At 43.0% G+C, this 15,233-nt stretch overlaps 1 protein-coding gene across 2 annotated transcripts in view; it reads right to left on the minus strand.

Annotated features, from left to right (window-relative positions):
- Positions 1-493: 493 nt before the first annotated feature.
- Positions 494-15,233, minus strand: part of AHRR (aryl hydrocarbon receptor repressor) — a 125,094-nt gene continuing 110,354 nt past the window's right edge. For both annotated transcript variants that reach the window (XM_075921552.2, XM_075921551.2), the window contains exons 9-11: positions 12,784-12,893; positions 10,814-10,952; positions 494-5,202 (exon numbers count right to left, since the gene is read on the minus strand). In XM_075921552.2, the coding sequence (XP_075777667.2) occupies positions 4,086-5,202; positions 10,814-10,952; positions 12,784-12,893 (1,366 nt within the window). In that variant the 3' untranslated portion in view covers positions 494-4,085. The remainder of the gene's footprint in view (positions 5,203-10,813; positions 10,953-12,783; positions 12,894-15,233) is intronic.

The following is a 15,233-nucleotide window of genomic DNA, read 5'->3' on the forward strand; positions in this document are numbered from 1 at the left end:
CTAGTTTCTGTGAGATATCTGATAACAGTTCAACAGCAAACCAGTGGTGCAAATTTAAGTGATGTAAGGTAATGTAAGGAGGTTCTACTTTAGACTCTCTCTCAAATCACCAAGTGTAAACTGATGGGCTACGTCTATACTGGCCCCTTTTCCGAAAGGGGCATGCTAATTTTACAGGTCGTAATAGGGAAATCCGCGGGGGATTTAAATATCCCCCGCGGCATTTAAATAAAAATGTCCGCCGCTTTAAAAGAGCGCCTACACTGGCCCCGATCCTCCGGAAAAAAGCCCTTTTCCGGAGGATCTCTTATTCCTACTTCAAAGTAGGAATAAGAGATCCTCCGGAAAAGGGCTTTTTTCCGGAGGATCGGGGCCAGTGTAGGCGCTCTTTTCCGGCTTTTCTAAAAGCCGGAAAAACGCGGCGGACATTTTTATTTAAATGCTGCGGGGGATATTTAAATCCCCCGCGGATTTCCCTATTACGACCTATAAAATTAGCATGCCCCTTTCGGAAAAGGGGCCAGTGTAGACGTAGCCATGAAGTTTACACACATAGGAGCCTGAAGTTAATTTAACTTACACATTCATAAACCTTCTTGAGCTGTTTTTCTTGCTACGCTACCATCTCCTGGCCTCTCAGCATGTGAATTACACTATTTTAGACTCCCTTACACTCAGTCTCTGTGGCCTTGATCCTGTACTGTCATGCACCTTCTGTATGCATTGTAGTTGTAACTGTGTTGGTCCCAGGATAATAGACAAGTGAGTGAGGTAATATCTTTTAATGGACCAGTTTCTCTTGGTGAGACAGACAAGTATTCAAGCTACAGTAGAACCTCAGAATTATGAACACCAGAGTTAAAAACGGATCCATCAAACACACACCTCATTTGTAACCAGAAGTATGCAATCAGGCAGCAGCAAAGAGTAAAAAAAGCAAGTACCATATATTACCATGGTAAACTACTAAAAAAGGTGAAAAATTTTCAAAAGATTTGACAAGGTAATTAAGATGGCTAAAAGCATTTTTCTTTTGCACAATAAAGTTTCAAAGCTGCATTAAGTCGATGTTCAGTTGTAAACTTTTCAAAGAACAACCAAAATGTTTTGTTCAGAGTTACAAACAACCTACATTCCAGATGTGTTCATAATTCTGAGATTCTACTGTACACAAAGAAAAAGAGTGGTGTAGCTCGAAAGCTTCTCTCTCTTACCAATAGCAGTTGGTCCCCTAGAAGAGATCTCACCCACCTTTCACTTTCTGTAGTCATTTCCATCTAAGCAAAGTAAGTGTAAAATGCTACCATTCTGACCTTGTAAAACTGATGCTCAAGTTACACAGATTTAAAATACTAACCAAGGTACAAGGCAGTGGAGAATCAGGTCTAATGGGTCAAATTCAGAGTTGATATGTTAGGCAGGGTATGAGTTAATAAATGGGAGACAGTCTAAGTAAGTTAATCAAACAGAGCCTAAAAAAAGCCTTTAGTCCCAGTCTTCAAACTTGTTCCATATGACAGATCCTAGAGGTCACCCAGAAGTACAGTAACTTCAGTCGGGCTCCATGTGGATGCAGAGGTATGTTCAGAACAAGTTGTGGGATTAGGTTCTCAATTTAGGAAACAAACATTGAGACCCAGATGGTGGTATGGATTATGCCATCTTTAGACTTGTCTCTGAATTAGTCCCAAAATAGTATTATAGTTATTGCAAGCATAGAGTAAAAGGGCAAGATAGTCACTGTCTGTGCCAGTGCAGGAATATAAGGGAGCCCACGATGCCCCTTATTTCCCTGTGTAGTCCACCTGTATTGCAGATGAGAGAATCAGGGATGCAGCAGAGAGCAGCATCTAGAAAGCTGAGTTACCATAACGTCCCTGCTGTATTATAGAGCAATGCAGCTACACACTGCCCTACACTCAGGCCAGATTGTTAAGAGATGACAATCTCACCATTACTAACAGTTACTGAAATGAAAACATTCTATTTAGTTGCAACACTTGAATAAAAAAAGTTTAAGCTTTATAAAAATCATAAATACATCTACACATTTCCTTCATAATATGCCTTTTATATATGGGCAAGTGATTTAAAGTTGAAATAGTGCAATTTAAAAACAATAGTGCAGGAGGCAAACTATGAAAACAAAACAGAAGTTGTAGATCGTATTATATTATCTCCAGTACAAGTAAATTAACTCAGCAACCTTCTATATGAAAGCGACCTAGGGCAAAATTTTCTCAAGGTATAAGGGTATGTCTACACTACGGGATAACATTGAATTAAGATACACAACTTCAGCTATGCTAATTGCATAGCTGAAATGGAAGTACCTTAACTTGAATTTTCGCACTGTTCATATTGCAGGAAATTGAAGGGAGCACACTTTCCATTCGACTTCCCTTACTCCTCATGGAAACAGAACTCACGGCATCGACGGGAGCGTCCCTTTCAGTTCAAATTAGTGTGTCTTCACTAGACCTGCTCATTTGAACCCTGGAAGACTGACAGCGGCAGCTTCAATCTTCTCTGTAATGTAGACATATCCTAAGCGACTTAGGGCATGTGTACACTGCAATAAAATACTCGTGGCAGAGACGGGCTCAGCAGCCTCAGACTTGCAGGACTTGAGTTGCAGGGTAAAGAATTTTAGTGTAGATGTTTGGCCTTGGGCGAGAGCCTGGGTTCTGGAACCTACCTCTCTTGCATGGTCTCAGAGCCCAAGTTACAATATGTGCCTGAACATCTACACTACAGTTTTACAGCTCTGCAGCCCAAGTTCCACAAGCTCAAGGTCAGCTGATCTAGGCCAGCAGATCTTTTATCATACTGCAGATATTAGATGCTTTTGAAAAATTGTTCCCATAATTACTGAAGACCAGCACGAGTCATGCAGTCAGAGGATGGTGTCATGAACAATTGAAGGGACATCATCACATTAAAAACATTTATTTGGGTTTTTTTCCTATTAATGTGACAAGTAACATGATTTTTGTGAGTGTATACATTTAACAACACTTTGCGTGTCACTATCTGTATAAATGGATAATTAGTCATTTATTCCTGTTTTATATGTGGCTCTTTCAAACAGCAAGAGGGGAGAGATTAATATTTTTTACATAAGAAATGTGATTGTTAAAACATAACAAAAAATGGCAGGGCAACTAAGGCAGAGATACAGTAACTAAAAATAACTGTAGTTTGTTTTTTCAAAGGTGACCGGATTTTGAGTTAACATGTTCATGGATTTCAAGGAACTACTGTGATCCTCTAGTCTGACTTCCTTTATAACATGCATCATATAACTTCCCCCAGAATAATTCCGAGAGCAGAGCTTTTCTAAAAACCACCCAAACTTGATTTTAAATGACCCGTTATGGAGAATTCACTAGGACTCCTCAAAAATAGTTCCAATGGTCAATTAATCTCGCTGTTTAAAAATGTATGCCTTATTTCCACTCTGTATTTGTCTACCTTTGACTTCTGGCCATTGGATCACATTATATCTGTGTCTGTTAGACTAAAGAGCTCATTATTAAATATGTGTTGCCCATGTGGGTACTTAGAGATTGTGATCAGCTTGCCCCTTGGCCTTCTCTTTGTCAGGACTGTGGTCCTTGAGTCTTTCACTACAGTGGTCTTCCTTTAAATTAAGCAGTTATGATTCGAGAAGCCCTTGCCTGAAGCTGATTAAATTAATATGTGGATAAGGCAGTGCTGGTCCCTTTTACTGGAGAAAATAAAAATAAAGACATTAGATTAACAGGATAAAAGGATTAGTCTCAGTGACGTCAATAGGAGTTTTGCCATTGACTTCACATCATGCCATAAACAATAGAAGAAAGGCAAAAGGAAGATATAGTTATATACAACAGATAAGAGGGGAAGCTAGACCTGAAATTAGCACTGTGCCATGGTATCTGTGGTTTTACTTTGCTCCATATCCAAAGATCACTAGAGAGAATCATATTTTTTTAAATCTTTTCCCTTTGGTTTTTAATTGTAATTATTCATGTAGTCCAACAGGAAGATAAAATAAAACTGCTTGTTTTTCAATCTCATAAATATTCCAGATACTACAAAATCTATTGTAAAAATGTACATTCCGTTGTTTCCTGAGGCACAGGACCAGGTGCATTATCAGGGAAGATCATCTCTAGTCCATCCTGCCCATTATCAGACAATGGTGGAGAATCCAAGGGTTCACGCTTGATTGTGTGAACCAAGGAGGGATTTTTAAACTCACATTGCATCTTTAAAAACTGGTTATTTTGCACTTTCTCGTCTACCAAATTGGCGCTATAGAACTGATTGTAGAATTCAGTACGCTGAAAGTCATGGATGCTTTCCAAATATGCAGAGTTCTGGGGGCAAACCTGTGCCATCTCTTTATTATGTAACCCTCTACATGATCTGTTTATATTCATATTGTTGGCATGATTTGTTACAATGCATTGCCAATTGTGCGGTGTGTAAACACAGTTCTTTGGCTTTTGACAAGGAGACAACTGCTCATTGTGGTCAGATTCTGTTTTAAGGTGCATTGTATTAGGGTAGCCAGTCAGCTGCTTTTTCACCGTACCATTCTCATCCACCCAGACTCGACTTTGTGACATTGTGTAGCTATCAGCTACATTTTCAGAGTCAGAATCATACTCAGTTTTGATGGGCATATCTAGAGGAAATACTGTGTCGTACAAAGTTTCTGGATACAGCACCGGACGTTGTAATTTGACAGGATCTGTAGTGTAGTTTTCTCCAGTAAATTGCTGCAAGCCTGAATAAGACTGGCAGTTTTCTGTAGTACCCCAATGGGAAGGAAAGTTTGATGCTAAATTTAAAAGATTTTGATCTCTGTTACAGAATGGTCCAATTTTTCTGCTTGGACATGTATTGATACGTTGATTTACAGAACAAGAATTTGATGAATTTTTTAAAGTCCAAATGCTGTTCGTGTTGCAGTTGTTTTGGACACCTAAAAGTAATGTGTTAGAATTCAGAGATCCCTCTTGCATGAAACACTTTTCATTTGTATTAGGTTCAAACTTCACTTTTATGCTGTCTTGTGCATTTTTTACACTTGTCCAGTTAAGATGCTTCATCTGTCCCAAAGTTTCAATGGCACAGTTATAGGTAAGTGCGTCCTTGTGTCCTTTCAAACTTGTGATGTTCTTTGGTACCTTCAGGTGCACATCTTCCTCCCTTTCAATAGAGAGAGAAAATGTCAATCAGTCAAATGTTTCAAAAATGTTTTCCACAACATGTCTTGCCCATACAGAATGGAGTGCTGTGACAGGGGTTTCATTAATATTTGTTTGGGGTGATTTGGATAATTCATCTCTCATGAGTAATGTAGGAACTTCATACCCATGTCGATATATTCTTTATATTATATTACATTATTTTATAATGTATTACACACACACACACACACACACACACACACACACACACACAGAGTGCAAGACCTTCTCATTTAAACTTCTGTATGCATTTTTAATTTAATTCAATTTTTGGTGTACATTTTACCATTTCCTTAAGTACAATAGTAACCTTTTGATATCTTTTTTATTTAAAAAAAATCACCATAATATTCTGGGCAGAAATATGATTTCAATAGTGTGGAATAAAACAGAATTCACAGTAGTTAAAATGAAATCGTATTACAAAGTTAGGAATCATCAAGAACTTTCTGATTCAAGTGGCTTGATTGAGAGCTACAGAGGTGTTCTTTTTCTGAACAATTTATTGTAGGAGATGAAAAAAGCACTTAGAGGAAGTGTCTAGCGGAGAAAGTAAAAGGGTGTACCCCGGTGCACAGCTCCGGGAAGAGTAGGCCAAGCTGTGGCAAAAGCCAGCAGGAAACTATTTAAAGAGCTGACAAGAACCCGGGTTGCAATAGGACAGTACCTGTAAGAAATGTTAAGTTACTTTCACTGCTGGTGTTTAAACTAATAATCCCAAACATTCACTAATTTGGGAGTCCCCATTTTCATGTGTTCAACTTGAGACATCTTTTGCCTAAGTTTCTGAGGTGCTATGATCCCTTAGTTCTCATTAGCTACACTTGAAGTACACAAAATTAATAATCATTTATCAAAAATTGGTCTTAACTTTTGGATAATAGGGATTATAATTCTTGGGCCTTAGATTAATCAGAGAGGAAAGATGTAAGACATTGAATCCAAGCTATTTAAGGTATAGGCCAAAATGGTTTGGGGAAAAGTGGATATCAGAATTAGAAACTTAAAAGAGAGCTCACACAAGAGGGTTTCAGAAGTTAGTCACTTAGCTTAATACAGTAAACTTCCGGTAATCCGGCACCTTTAGGACCCAGGGGGTGCCGGATTATCAGATATGCCGGACTATGAGAAGGGGGGGGCCTATGAGGGGTCTGGAGTGGGGTGGGAAGGGATACCACCCCAGACCCCTCATAACCCCCCCTTACAATAGTCCGGCTCTGCCCCAGGCATCCCTGATTCAGCCGCTGCTGGTCAGTTTCAGCAGCAGCTGAATCGGGGATGCCTGCAATAGAACAGCTGGGGTGCTGCCGGGTTGGTCCCGCAGCGCCGAGGGGTGGCACTACGGCACCAACCCAGCAGCACTCCAGCTGCTCTTGGGGACGCCTTGGACAGAGCAGCTGGGGTACTGCCCGGTTGGGCCCGTAGCGCTGCCCCTCGGGGCTGCGGGACCAACCCGGCAGCACCCCAGCTGCTCTTGGGGACGCCTGGGGCAGAGCAGCTGGAGTGCTGCCGGGTTAGTCCCACAGCGCCAAAGGACGGCGCTGCGGGACCAACCCCGCAGCACCCCAGCTGCTCTGCCCCAGATTCAGGGGTCCCCGATTCAGCCCCGGGCTTCCTGGAATCAGCCGCTGATCTGTTTCAGCAGCGGCTGACTTGGGGACCCCTGGGGCAGAGTAGCTGGGGTCCTGCCGGGTTGGTCCCGCAGCGCCGAGGGGCGGCGCTACAGGACCAACCCCGCAGCACCCCAGCTGCTCTGCCCCAGGCGTCCGGATTCAGCCTGCTGGTGAAACTGACGCTGCTGGTCAGTTTCAGCAGCGGCTGAGTCCCGACACCTGGGGCAAAGCAGCTGGGGTGCTGCCGGGTTGGTCCCGTAGCGCCGCCCCTCGGCGCTGCGGGACCAACCCGGCAGCACCCCAGCTGCTCTGCTCCCGGCTTCCCCGATTCAGCTGCTGGTCAGTTTCAGCAGCAGCTGAATGGGGGAAGCCTGTCCGGCTGCCCCAGCACTTCCGGGTTCCTGATGGTGCCGAACCATCAGGAGTCCCGGAGCATTGGATGCCGGACTAATGGAGTTTTACTGTACATGTAATTTTTGAGAAAATGGGCTCAGCCTATAAATACAAGAATCTCCAGTAGGGGGAGTACATGCTGTTTCAATGTTGAAACTGTTACTTTACAATTGACAAAGATTAAGATGGGAGAGAAGAAGTGTCAGCATTTTGGGCCTTAGAATATTGCTTTCAACTCCCTACTAAGTATTATTCAGATTTTAAAATTTTAAAACACAACATATTACTTTCTTGAAGAAATAATATCTCAAGAAAAAAGACAAGTACGATGCATCCACAGCAGCTTTTAGAAATCAGTGAAAACTGGGGCAGGGAGAGCTAACATTCAATGTGAAAATATAGCAGAAAATGTGATTGTTCAGAAATCAATAATAAAGAAAAACATTATAACAAATTATTTGTATATAAATATGAGGATAATAGGGAAAAGAATGCCATCTTATGGCAAAAGATTTTACATTTCCAGCAAGCTACATCACAGTTCGACAAGGCAGGTGTGAAGCAAAGATGCAAGCCATGATGAACAAAATATAAAAACCCATCAGTGGGCATCTTCTGCGGCCCCCCCCAGGTCTAGCTAGGGGAGAGTAAGAATGGAACTTCATGGACGAATGCTCTTGATACTCTGTTTCACATGATTACCAGGCTCAGTGGAGGTATTTAACTATCCACTGAGTAACTAAGGCACCCATGAATGAAAGGAACTACACATAAAGAAGCCCACAAAATAGAAACTTGAACAAGAAGAGAAGCCACCTTGGATCTGGTTTGTAATGGTCCAATTCATTCCCTGGACTGGCGTAACAGATGGCAGGAGATTGTAGGAGAGGGAGTCCCTGGGGGGAGATAGGGTTTCCCACTTCACAGACACGATTTTAGAATCTACTCCCTATAGCAGAAAGGTGTCTAAATTTTTTTGGGGGGCATATGCAGAGACAAGAGCTACTTCTTTGGAGACCCACTCCCTCTTTTCCTGTTTCCCAACTCTGGAACACCCAAAGCACAGAAAGATACAGTTCATACTGTTGTAAGTCCATGCAGTTTCTGTGGGGAGAAGGTGGAGAGGAGCCACATTCCATGACACAAGGTCTAACAGAGACCATCTAGGACAGTGGTCCCCAACCTTTTGGGGCTGCCGGGCGCCGGGCCACTCATGCACCGGGCACCCGGGGGCGGGGCCATGCACACACCGCAAGCCTGGTGCCGGCACCACCCATGCGCCGCACTCCCGGGGCTGGCGCCACTCCTGTGCTGCATGCCCAGGGGTGGGGCCGCCCATACGCCGCGTGCCCAGGGCCAGAACAGCCCATGCGCGGCATGTCCGAGGCCGGTGCCACTCCTGTGCCGCGCGCCCAGGAACTGGCAGCGCCCATGCGCCCTGTGCCTGGGGCCAGTGCTGCTCCTATGCTGCATGCCCAGGGGCGGAGACGCCCATACGCCACACACGCCACACTCCCGGGGCTGGCACAGCCCATGCACTGCACACCTGGGGGCGGGGACGGCCCCGATCAGTTGGTGGGCACACAGAAATGGCCCAGCAGGCGCCATGGTGCCCATGGGCACTGCATTGGGGACCACTGACCTAGGAGTTTTAGGATTATGTGGGCAGAGGGGCTTTTTGCTGAGTATTGTGTGCATGCCAACATGTGGGAAGGGAGAACACAAAGAAACTGAAGACAGGTGAGAACAGAGAGAAGGACAGAGGCAAAAAGCAACAAAGCTAAGCAAAAGACCATGAGCACAGTGTGATGACCCCAGGGGCAGGGAAAGGAGGGGAGGGAGAGAGGGAAAAGGAGGGAGAGATATTTTGGGTATGTTGGCTATGAGGCTTGGAGCTGTCATCTAAGAAATTGCTCCTTTTGTTGTTTTTTCCCACCTGAATTTAGAGCAGCAGGACTTCATATGTTTCTTGTAAATAAACAAGAATGCATCAAAGGAAACACCAAACTCCAGCTATTTGTACTTCTAATTGGAACTTCTCCAGGGCCCCAAACTATGACTAGCTGTGCAAGTCAAAAAGAGGCAACAATGCTATTGAAATACAGTTCCCTGCACCCACTTCACCTACTCACTATCTCCTTCAGAACAGACTTCAGAGAGGCCTCTGTAAGATCCCTGAGGGTGCAAGAGACTGTGCTAGAAATATGGCTGAGTCTTTTTTGTGGAGAAGTGGGGAGATCTGCATAGAAAGGATGCAATCTTTCTATGTACAGTTCTGTGGGCACATGCTGACCAAATAATAAAGAACATGTGAATAGGGAGGCTTATATCAATAGTAATAAGAAACGGGTTCCTAAAATGAACACAGTCTAATCCCAGTGGAACCTACCCCTTTTTCACTGAACACACGATTCTCTATTTACCTCATCCCAGTAAATGTTGAAAGCATGAGAATCAAGGATACTTTGTAATCCCTGCCACTGACATCATTATTCAGACATTAACCATAAAGAGCATTCCCAAATATTACTAGACTCATTATCAAGGAATTAGTAATGACGAGACAGCAGAGGCCTCTGACAGCACACTCTGTTGGTTGCTGAGAAGAGCCTCCATGATCGGGTTTTTCTTTTTTTAATGTGTTCCCCATAGTACAGAAGGCCAGTATCATCCCAAAATCTGTAGCCACAAGAGATTTACTGTAGTTTGGAGCTGACCTGACTTGCACTTGTTTTGAAACCATAACACGGGGGAATAAAGGTTTTAAGAACTGGGCGTTGTGAAAGTCAAGTGGTAGAATGTATATCTGCATGAACTTTCCTTCCCATCAGCTGCCTATTAGTCTACGGTAGGGATAATTTGTTAAGGGCCTTATTTTGGCTTCCATGAGAGGTTTTTCTTGCTGCCAAATGAACCAACCTACTGTGGACATAGGATCTGTGCACCTCTAGGAACTGCCTCTTTGAAGAATACAGATACCGTATGGAGTAAGGCCCACTGAAAGGGCTTGTGAGTTCAGTAGTCATCCATCTTAGGGTTTTGCACTAGTACCCATGACAGTAGTACCAGAGGACATGTCTGTACTTACTGGAAGATCAATGCTCTGGAGATCAATCTTCTGGCATTTGATTTAGCAGGTCTAGCATATACCTGTAAATCGAACTCTGAGGGCAATTCCCATTGGTGTCCGGTACACCTCCTTTTGCAAGGAGTAAGGGAAACTCCTGTTGGCTTCCCATATTGTGGATGCCACCAAAGCTCAGCTTAAGATAAACTGACTCCAACTACACATCTTACATAGCTGGAGTTTCATATCTTAAACTGAACCTTCCTGGTCTAGTGAAGACCAGGCCTTAGTACTTCTCACATAAATTATACTGGCAAAGTGAGGTCTCTAGTGAACTTAGGCATGCTTGAAAATCCCACCTATGTACTTTAGGAACACAGGTCTCAATGACTTTCAGTAGGACTTGTGCTCCTAAGACACGTAAAGGCTTTTGAAAGTCCTACTTTTCTGAAGAGTATCTATCTCTCAGAACTACAGGAAACTGTAGATATACTTACTTTAGAGCTTGCTGTGAGGCAATGACATATTCTGAACAGCCAGTCCTGTACAGAACTTGAGTATTGGTTTGTAGCCAGACCCAGTGATCTTCATTTGTTAGTACTTTAAATAAAGAAATGCCATTTTCTCCATTGTTTGCTATAAAATTAAAAGAAAATATATTCTAGTGCAAACAATTTTAATATTCAACTAATAAACCTAATAAACTACTAGACAGTCACAAAAATGCTTGATATCTATTATGTAGAAGAGTGTAAATCAAAACGTGTCATGGCTAAGATTAACTAGGCAAATTGCAGGAAAGAATGCACACTGGGAAAAAGATTACCATAAAATCTCAAGTATAATGCGCACCTAATTATAGTGCACACCCTGAGTTTAGACTCTTCAAATCATGAAAAACACAGACTCCTATGTATAATACGCATCCATTATACAGGAGAACGGGAGGGAAGGAACAGGAAGGAAACCTGCCCAGCTGCCTGTGTGCCAAGCTTGCGCCTGCCAGTGGAGCCTCCCCCGTCCAGCTGCCCGCGCACTGAGCTGACACCTTCTGGGGGGGGAAGGCGCCCTCTTCGCCCAGCTCATGCCTGCCCCTCCCCCCGCCCAGCTCATGCCTGCCGAGCGTGAGTTTAAAACTGAAAAAAAAAACCCTCCTACAGATAATGCGCACCCTGACTTTGATGCTAAAAAAACGGGGGAAAAGTGCGCATTATACTTGAGATTTTACGGTACAGGCTCAGTTTTCAAATACTTAAATTAGTGAGATTTTTCAGTATCAGAAGTTCAGTCTAGTTTTTGCTTGTCTAATAATAAAAGATTCAATAGAAATTAGACAGTGAAAATGGCTGTGATAGAGAAGTTGTATTAAAGAAAGTATGACTTCAAGTGTAAAACCTGTGCAATGAAAAGGTTAATACTGTTATCTGAATAGAGAAGAGGGAGAAGGAATGGCTTCAGGAGAAATAACTCAAAAATCAGCAAAGAGAATTACTAAATTCTTACATTTTATACCAAACACCCTGCCAATTTGTAAAAGACAGCTACAGCAGATCATAGATCCTCACAGTACCACAAGCCCCATGCACTGAGAAATCATGAGCCAGTTTACCAAAACAAACAAATAAGCCTAATAAAAATCGAATACATTTGCATTTCTTTATATTTGCTGTCTCGTTTTGTGCCATTAAGGTCCTTCCACATCACATTTTCAAGCTTTTTGCTTCAACCAGGAGAAACCTCCCTTTATTTTAATGAATGCTAAGTCTTTTATGGTGGGGCAGACCCCAACCCCACTCAGCAGAGAGCTAAAGAGCACCTCTGGGCACAATCAGCCTCAACCCCACCACCCATAAGGAATTTCAAGCCTGGAGCAGGGTGGGTGCTTCAAAAGAAGACTCCCTGCTCAGTGCAGCCTGGGTGGTACCAGCAAGTTTGCACCCCAGAGCTCTCCAGGCACTAGAAGCAGGGATTTAAGAGTGGAGAAACAACTTGAGAGCTGACCAGCCTCCCCCCACCCCGAAAGGAGAAGGGCTGATACTTTTCAGCTTCCCAAAGGCCTTTCATGGGTGCGGAAGCATACTGACTTTTGGTTTTGATTATTTTAACCTTCTCCCGCACAAGGGGGATTGGCTCCTCAGCTTGCACAAGCAAAAGGCTGAGCCCTGGCAATTGAGGCAGAAGAAATGTCCATCCTTTTCCCAGGGAGCACTATGGAGGCATTGCCTACTGTACATGTAATTGTATGAATCTGGGTGCTGGAGCTTTTAGAAAACCCACTTAATATCTCAGCTAGAGAATGGCTAGACTATAGGGTCAATATGATGTCATATTTGGTTGATCTATATCACAACAACAGCCAATGGGAAATTGGGACCAAAAGATGGAAACCTTAAATGGCGGGGGGAAACAGCAAGGTTGCTTCCAAAAACTGGCAATGTTGCAACATTACAGTATTATGACCTGATACCTTTGGCCTGGTTTTCAGCACTTTGTAACACATTAGAGAAAGCTGCACCCTCATGGTAACTGGTTCTTCCTTGTAATTCTGTTTCACATAGGCCTGAAATGGATTTTGAACTGCAGAGGACAGATAATGTGAAAATATTTGTTCAGTGAATGACAATACAGCTAAAGGCAACTCAACTGTATAAAACATGACTTTCAAACTAGCAACCAACTAATAGTAGTTATGGTCTGAAGATGGGATAATGAAAACACTGGTCTACAATTTTTTAGAAGTCGCCTGCTTCAGAGATAAAATGTGCTATTTATTATGTATTTTGATGTGCTGAATTCAAATATGACAATTAAAACAACTGATTGGCTACTGTTTCCAAGATATTTAAGTTTTTACATTTTACGTCTATGTCTATGGTGTAGATAGTAGAGTTTTAATAATAAATTGTAAACCTAGGTCTTTTCATGTGTTTATGGTTGCTTTACATGATAATATTTCACCTGTCCTGTTTATGTAACACTTTAAAAATCAGCAAAAGGGTTATATAAATAAAATTTATTATGAAACAAAAGGCAAAAAACTATTATGTACATAGTTTAGTCCTATTCAGTGTCTACTTGGCGCTTCTTGACTTGTCTCTTGTATTCATTAAATGGAGCATCTCTTGTCACTGTCCAGCAATAGTCTGCAAGCATTGATGGGCTCCATTTGTCCTGATAGTGTTTCTCCATTGATGCAATGTCCTGGTGAAATCGCTCACCGTGCTCGTCACTCACTGCTCCGCAGTTCGGTGGAAAAAAATCTAGATGAGGGTGCAAAAAATGTATCTTTAGTGACATGTTGCAACCAAGGCTTTTGTATGCCTTGAGGAGGTTTTCCACCAACAACCTGTAGTTGTGTGCCTTGTTGTTTCTGAGAAAATTTATCGCCACTAACTGGAAGGCTTTCCATGCCGGCTTTTCCTTGCCACGCAGTGCATGGTCAAATGCATCATCTCGAAGAAGTTTGTGAATCTGAGGACCAACAAAGACACCTTCCTTTATCTTACCTTCACTTAACCTTGAAAATTTTCCACGGAGGTACTTGAAAGCTGCTTGTGTTTTGTCCATGGCCTTGACAAAGTTCTTCATCAGACCCAGCTTGATGTGTAAGGGTGGTAACAAAATCTTCCTTGATTCAACAAGTGGTGGATGCTGAACACTTTTCCTCCCAGGCTCCAATGACTGTCGGAGTGGCCAATCTATCTTGATGTAGTGGGAATCTCTTGCACGACTATCCCATTCGCAGAGAAAACAGCAGTACTTTGTGTATCCAGTCTGCAGACCAAGCAAGAGAGCAACAACCTTCAAATCGCCACAAAGCTGCCACTGATGTTGGTCATAGTTTATGCACCTCAAAAGTTGTTTCATGTTGTCATAGGTTTCCTTCATATGGACTGCATGACCAACTGTAATTGATGGCAAAACATTGCCATTATGCAGCAAAACAGCTTTAAGACTCGTCTTCGATGAATCAGTGAACAGTCTCCACTCATCTGGATCGTGAACGATGTTGAGGGCAGCCATCACACCATCGATGTTGGTGCAGGCTACAAGATCACCTTCCATGAAGAAGAATGGGACAAGATCCTTTTGACGGTCACGGAACATGGAAACCCTAACATCACCTGCCAGGAGATTCCACTGCTGTAGTCTGGAGCCCAACAGCTCTGCCTTACTCTTGGGTAGTTCCAAATCCCTAACAAGGTCATTCAGTTCACCTTGTGTTATGAGGTGTGGTTCAGAGGAGGAGGATGGGAGAAAATGTGGGTCCTGTGACATTGATGGTTCAGGACCAGAAGTTTCATCCTCTTCCTCTTCCTCGTCTGACTCAAGTGAGAATGATTCTGGTGCATCAGGAACCGGCAGTCCTTCTCCGAGGGGTACTGGGTGTATAGCTGATGGAATGTTTGGATAATGCACAGTCCACTTTTTCTTCTTTGACCCACCTTTCCCAACTGGAGGCACCATGCAGAAGTAACAATTGCTGGTATGATCTATTGGCTCTCTCCAAATCATTGGCACTGCAAAAGGCATAGATTTCCTTTTCCTGTTCAACCACTGGCGAAGATTTGTTGCACAAGTGTTGCAGCATACGTGTGGGGCCCACCTCTTGTCCTGATCTCCAATTTTGCAGCCAAAATAAAGGTGATAGGCTTTCTTAACCATAGTGGTTATACTGCGCTTTTGTGATGCAAAAGTCACTTCACCACAAACATAACAGAAGTTATCTGCACTGTTCACACAAATATGAGGCATCTCTGCTCACTTTGGCTAAACAGAAATGTGTCCCTTTGCAAAATCGAACACTGACAAATAAGAGAGCATGACACTGTATGATTTCTAGAGCTGATATAGGGCAATTTGTTCAGCAGAGTGATGTAAGCTTCGTTATGATTGTATCACCCATGACTTCTAGGA

This window comes from Pelodiscus sinensis, chromosome 2 (assembly GCF_052426305.1).
Source record: "Pelodiscus sinensis isolate ZL-2025 chromosome 2, ASM5242630v1, whole genome shotgun sequence".
Classification (NCBI taxonomy): domain Eukaryota; kingdom Metazoa; phylum Chordata; order Testudines; family Trionychidae; genus Pelodiscus; species Pelodiscus sinensis.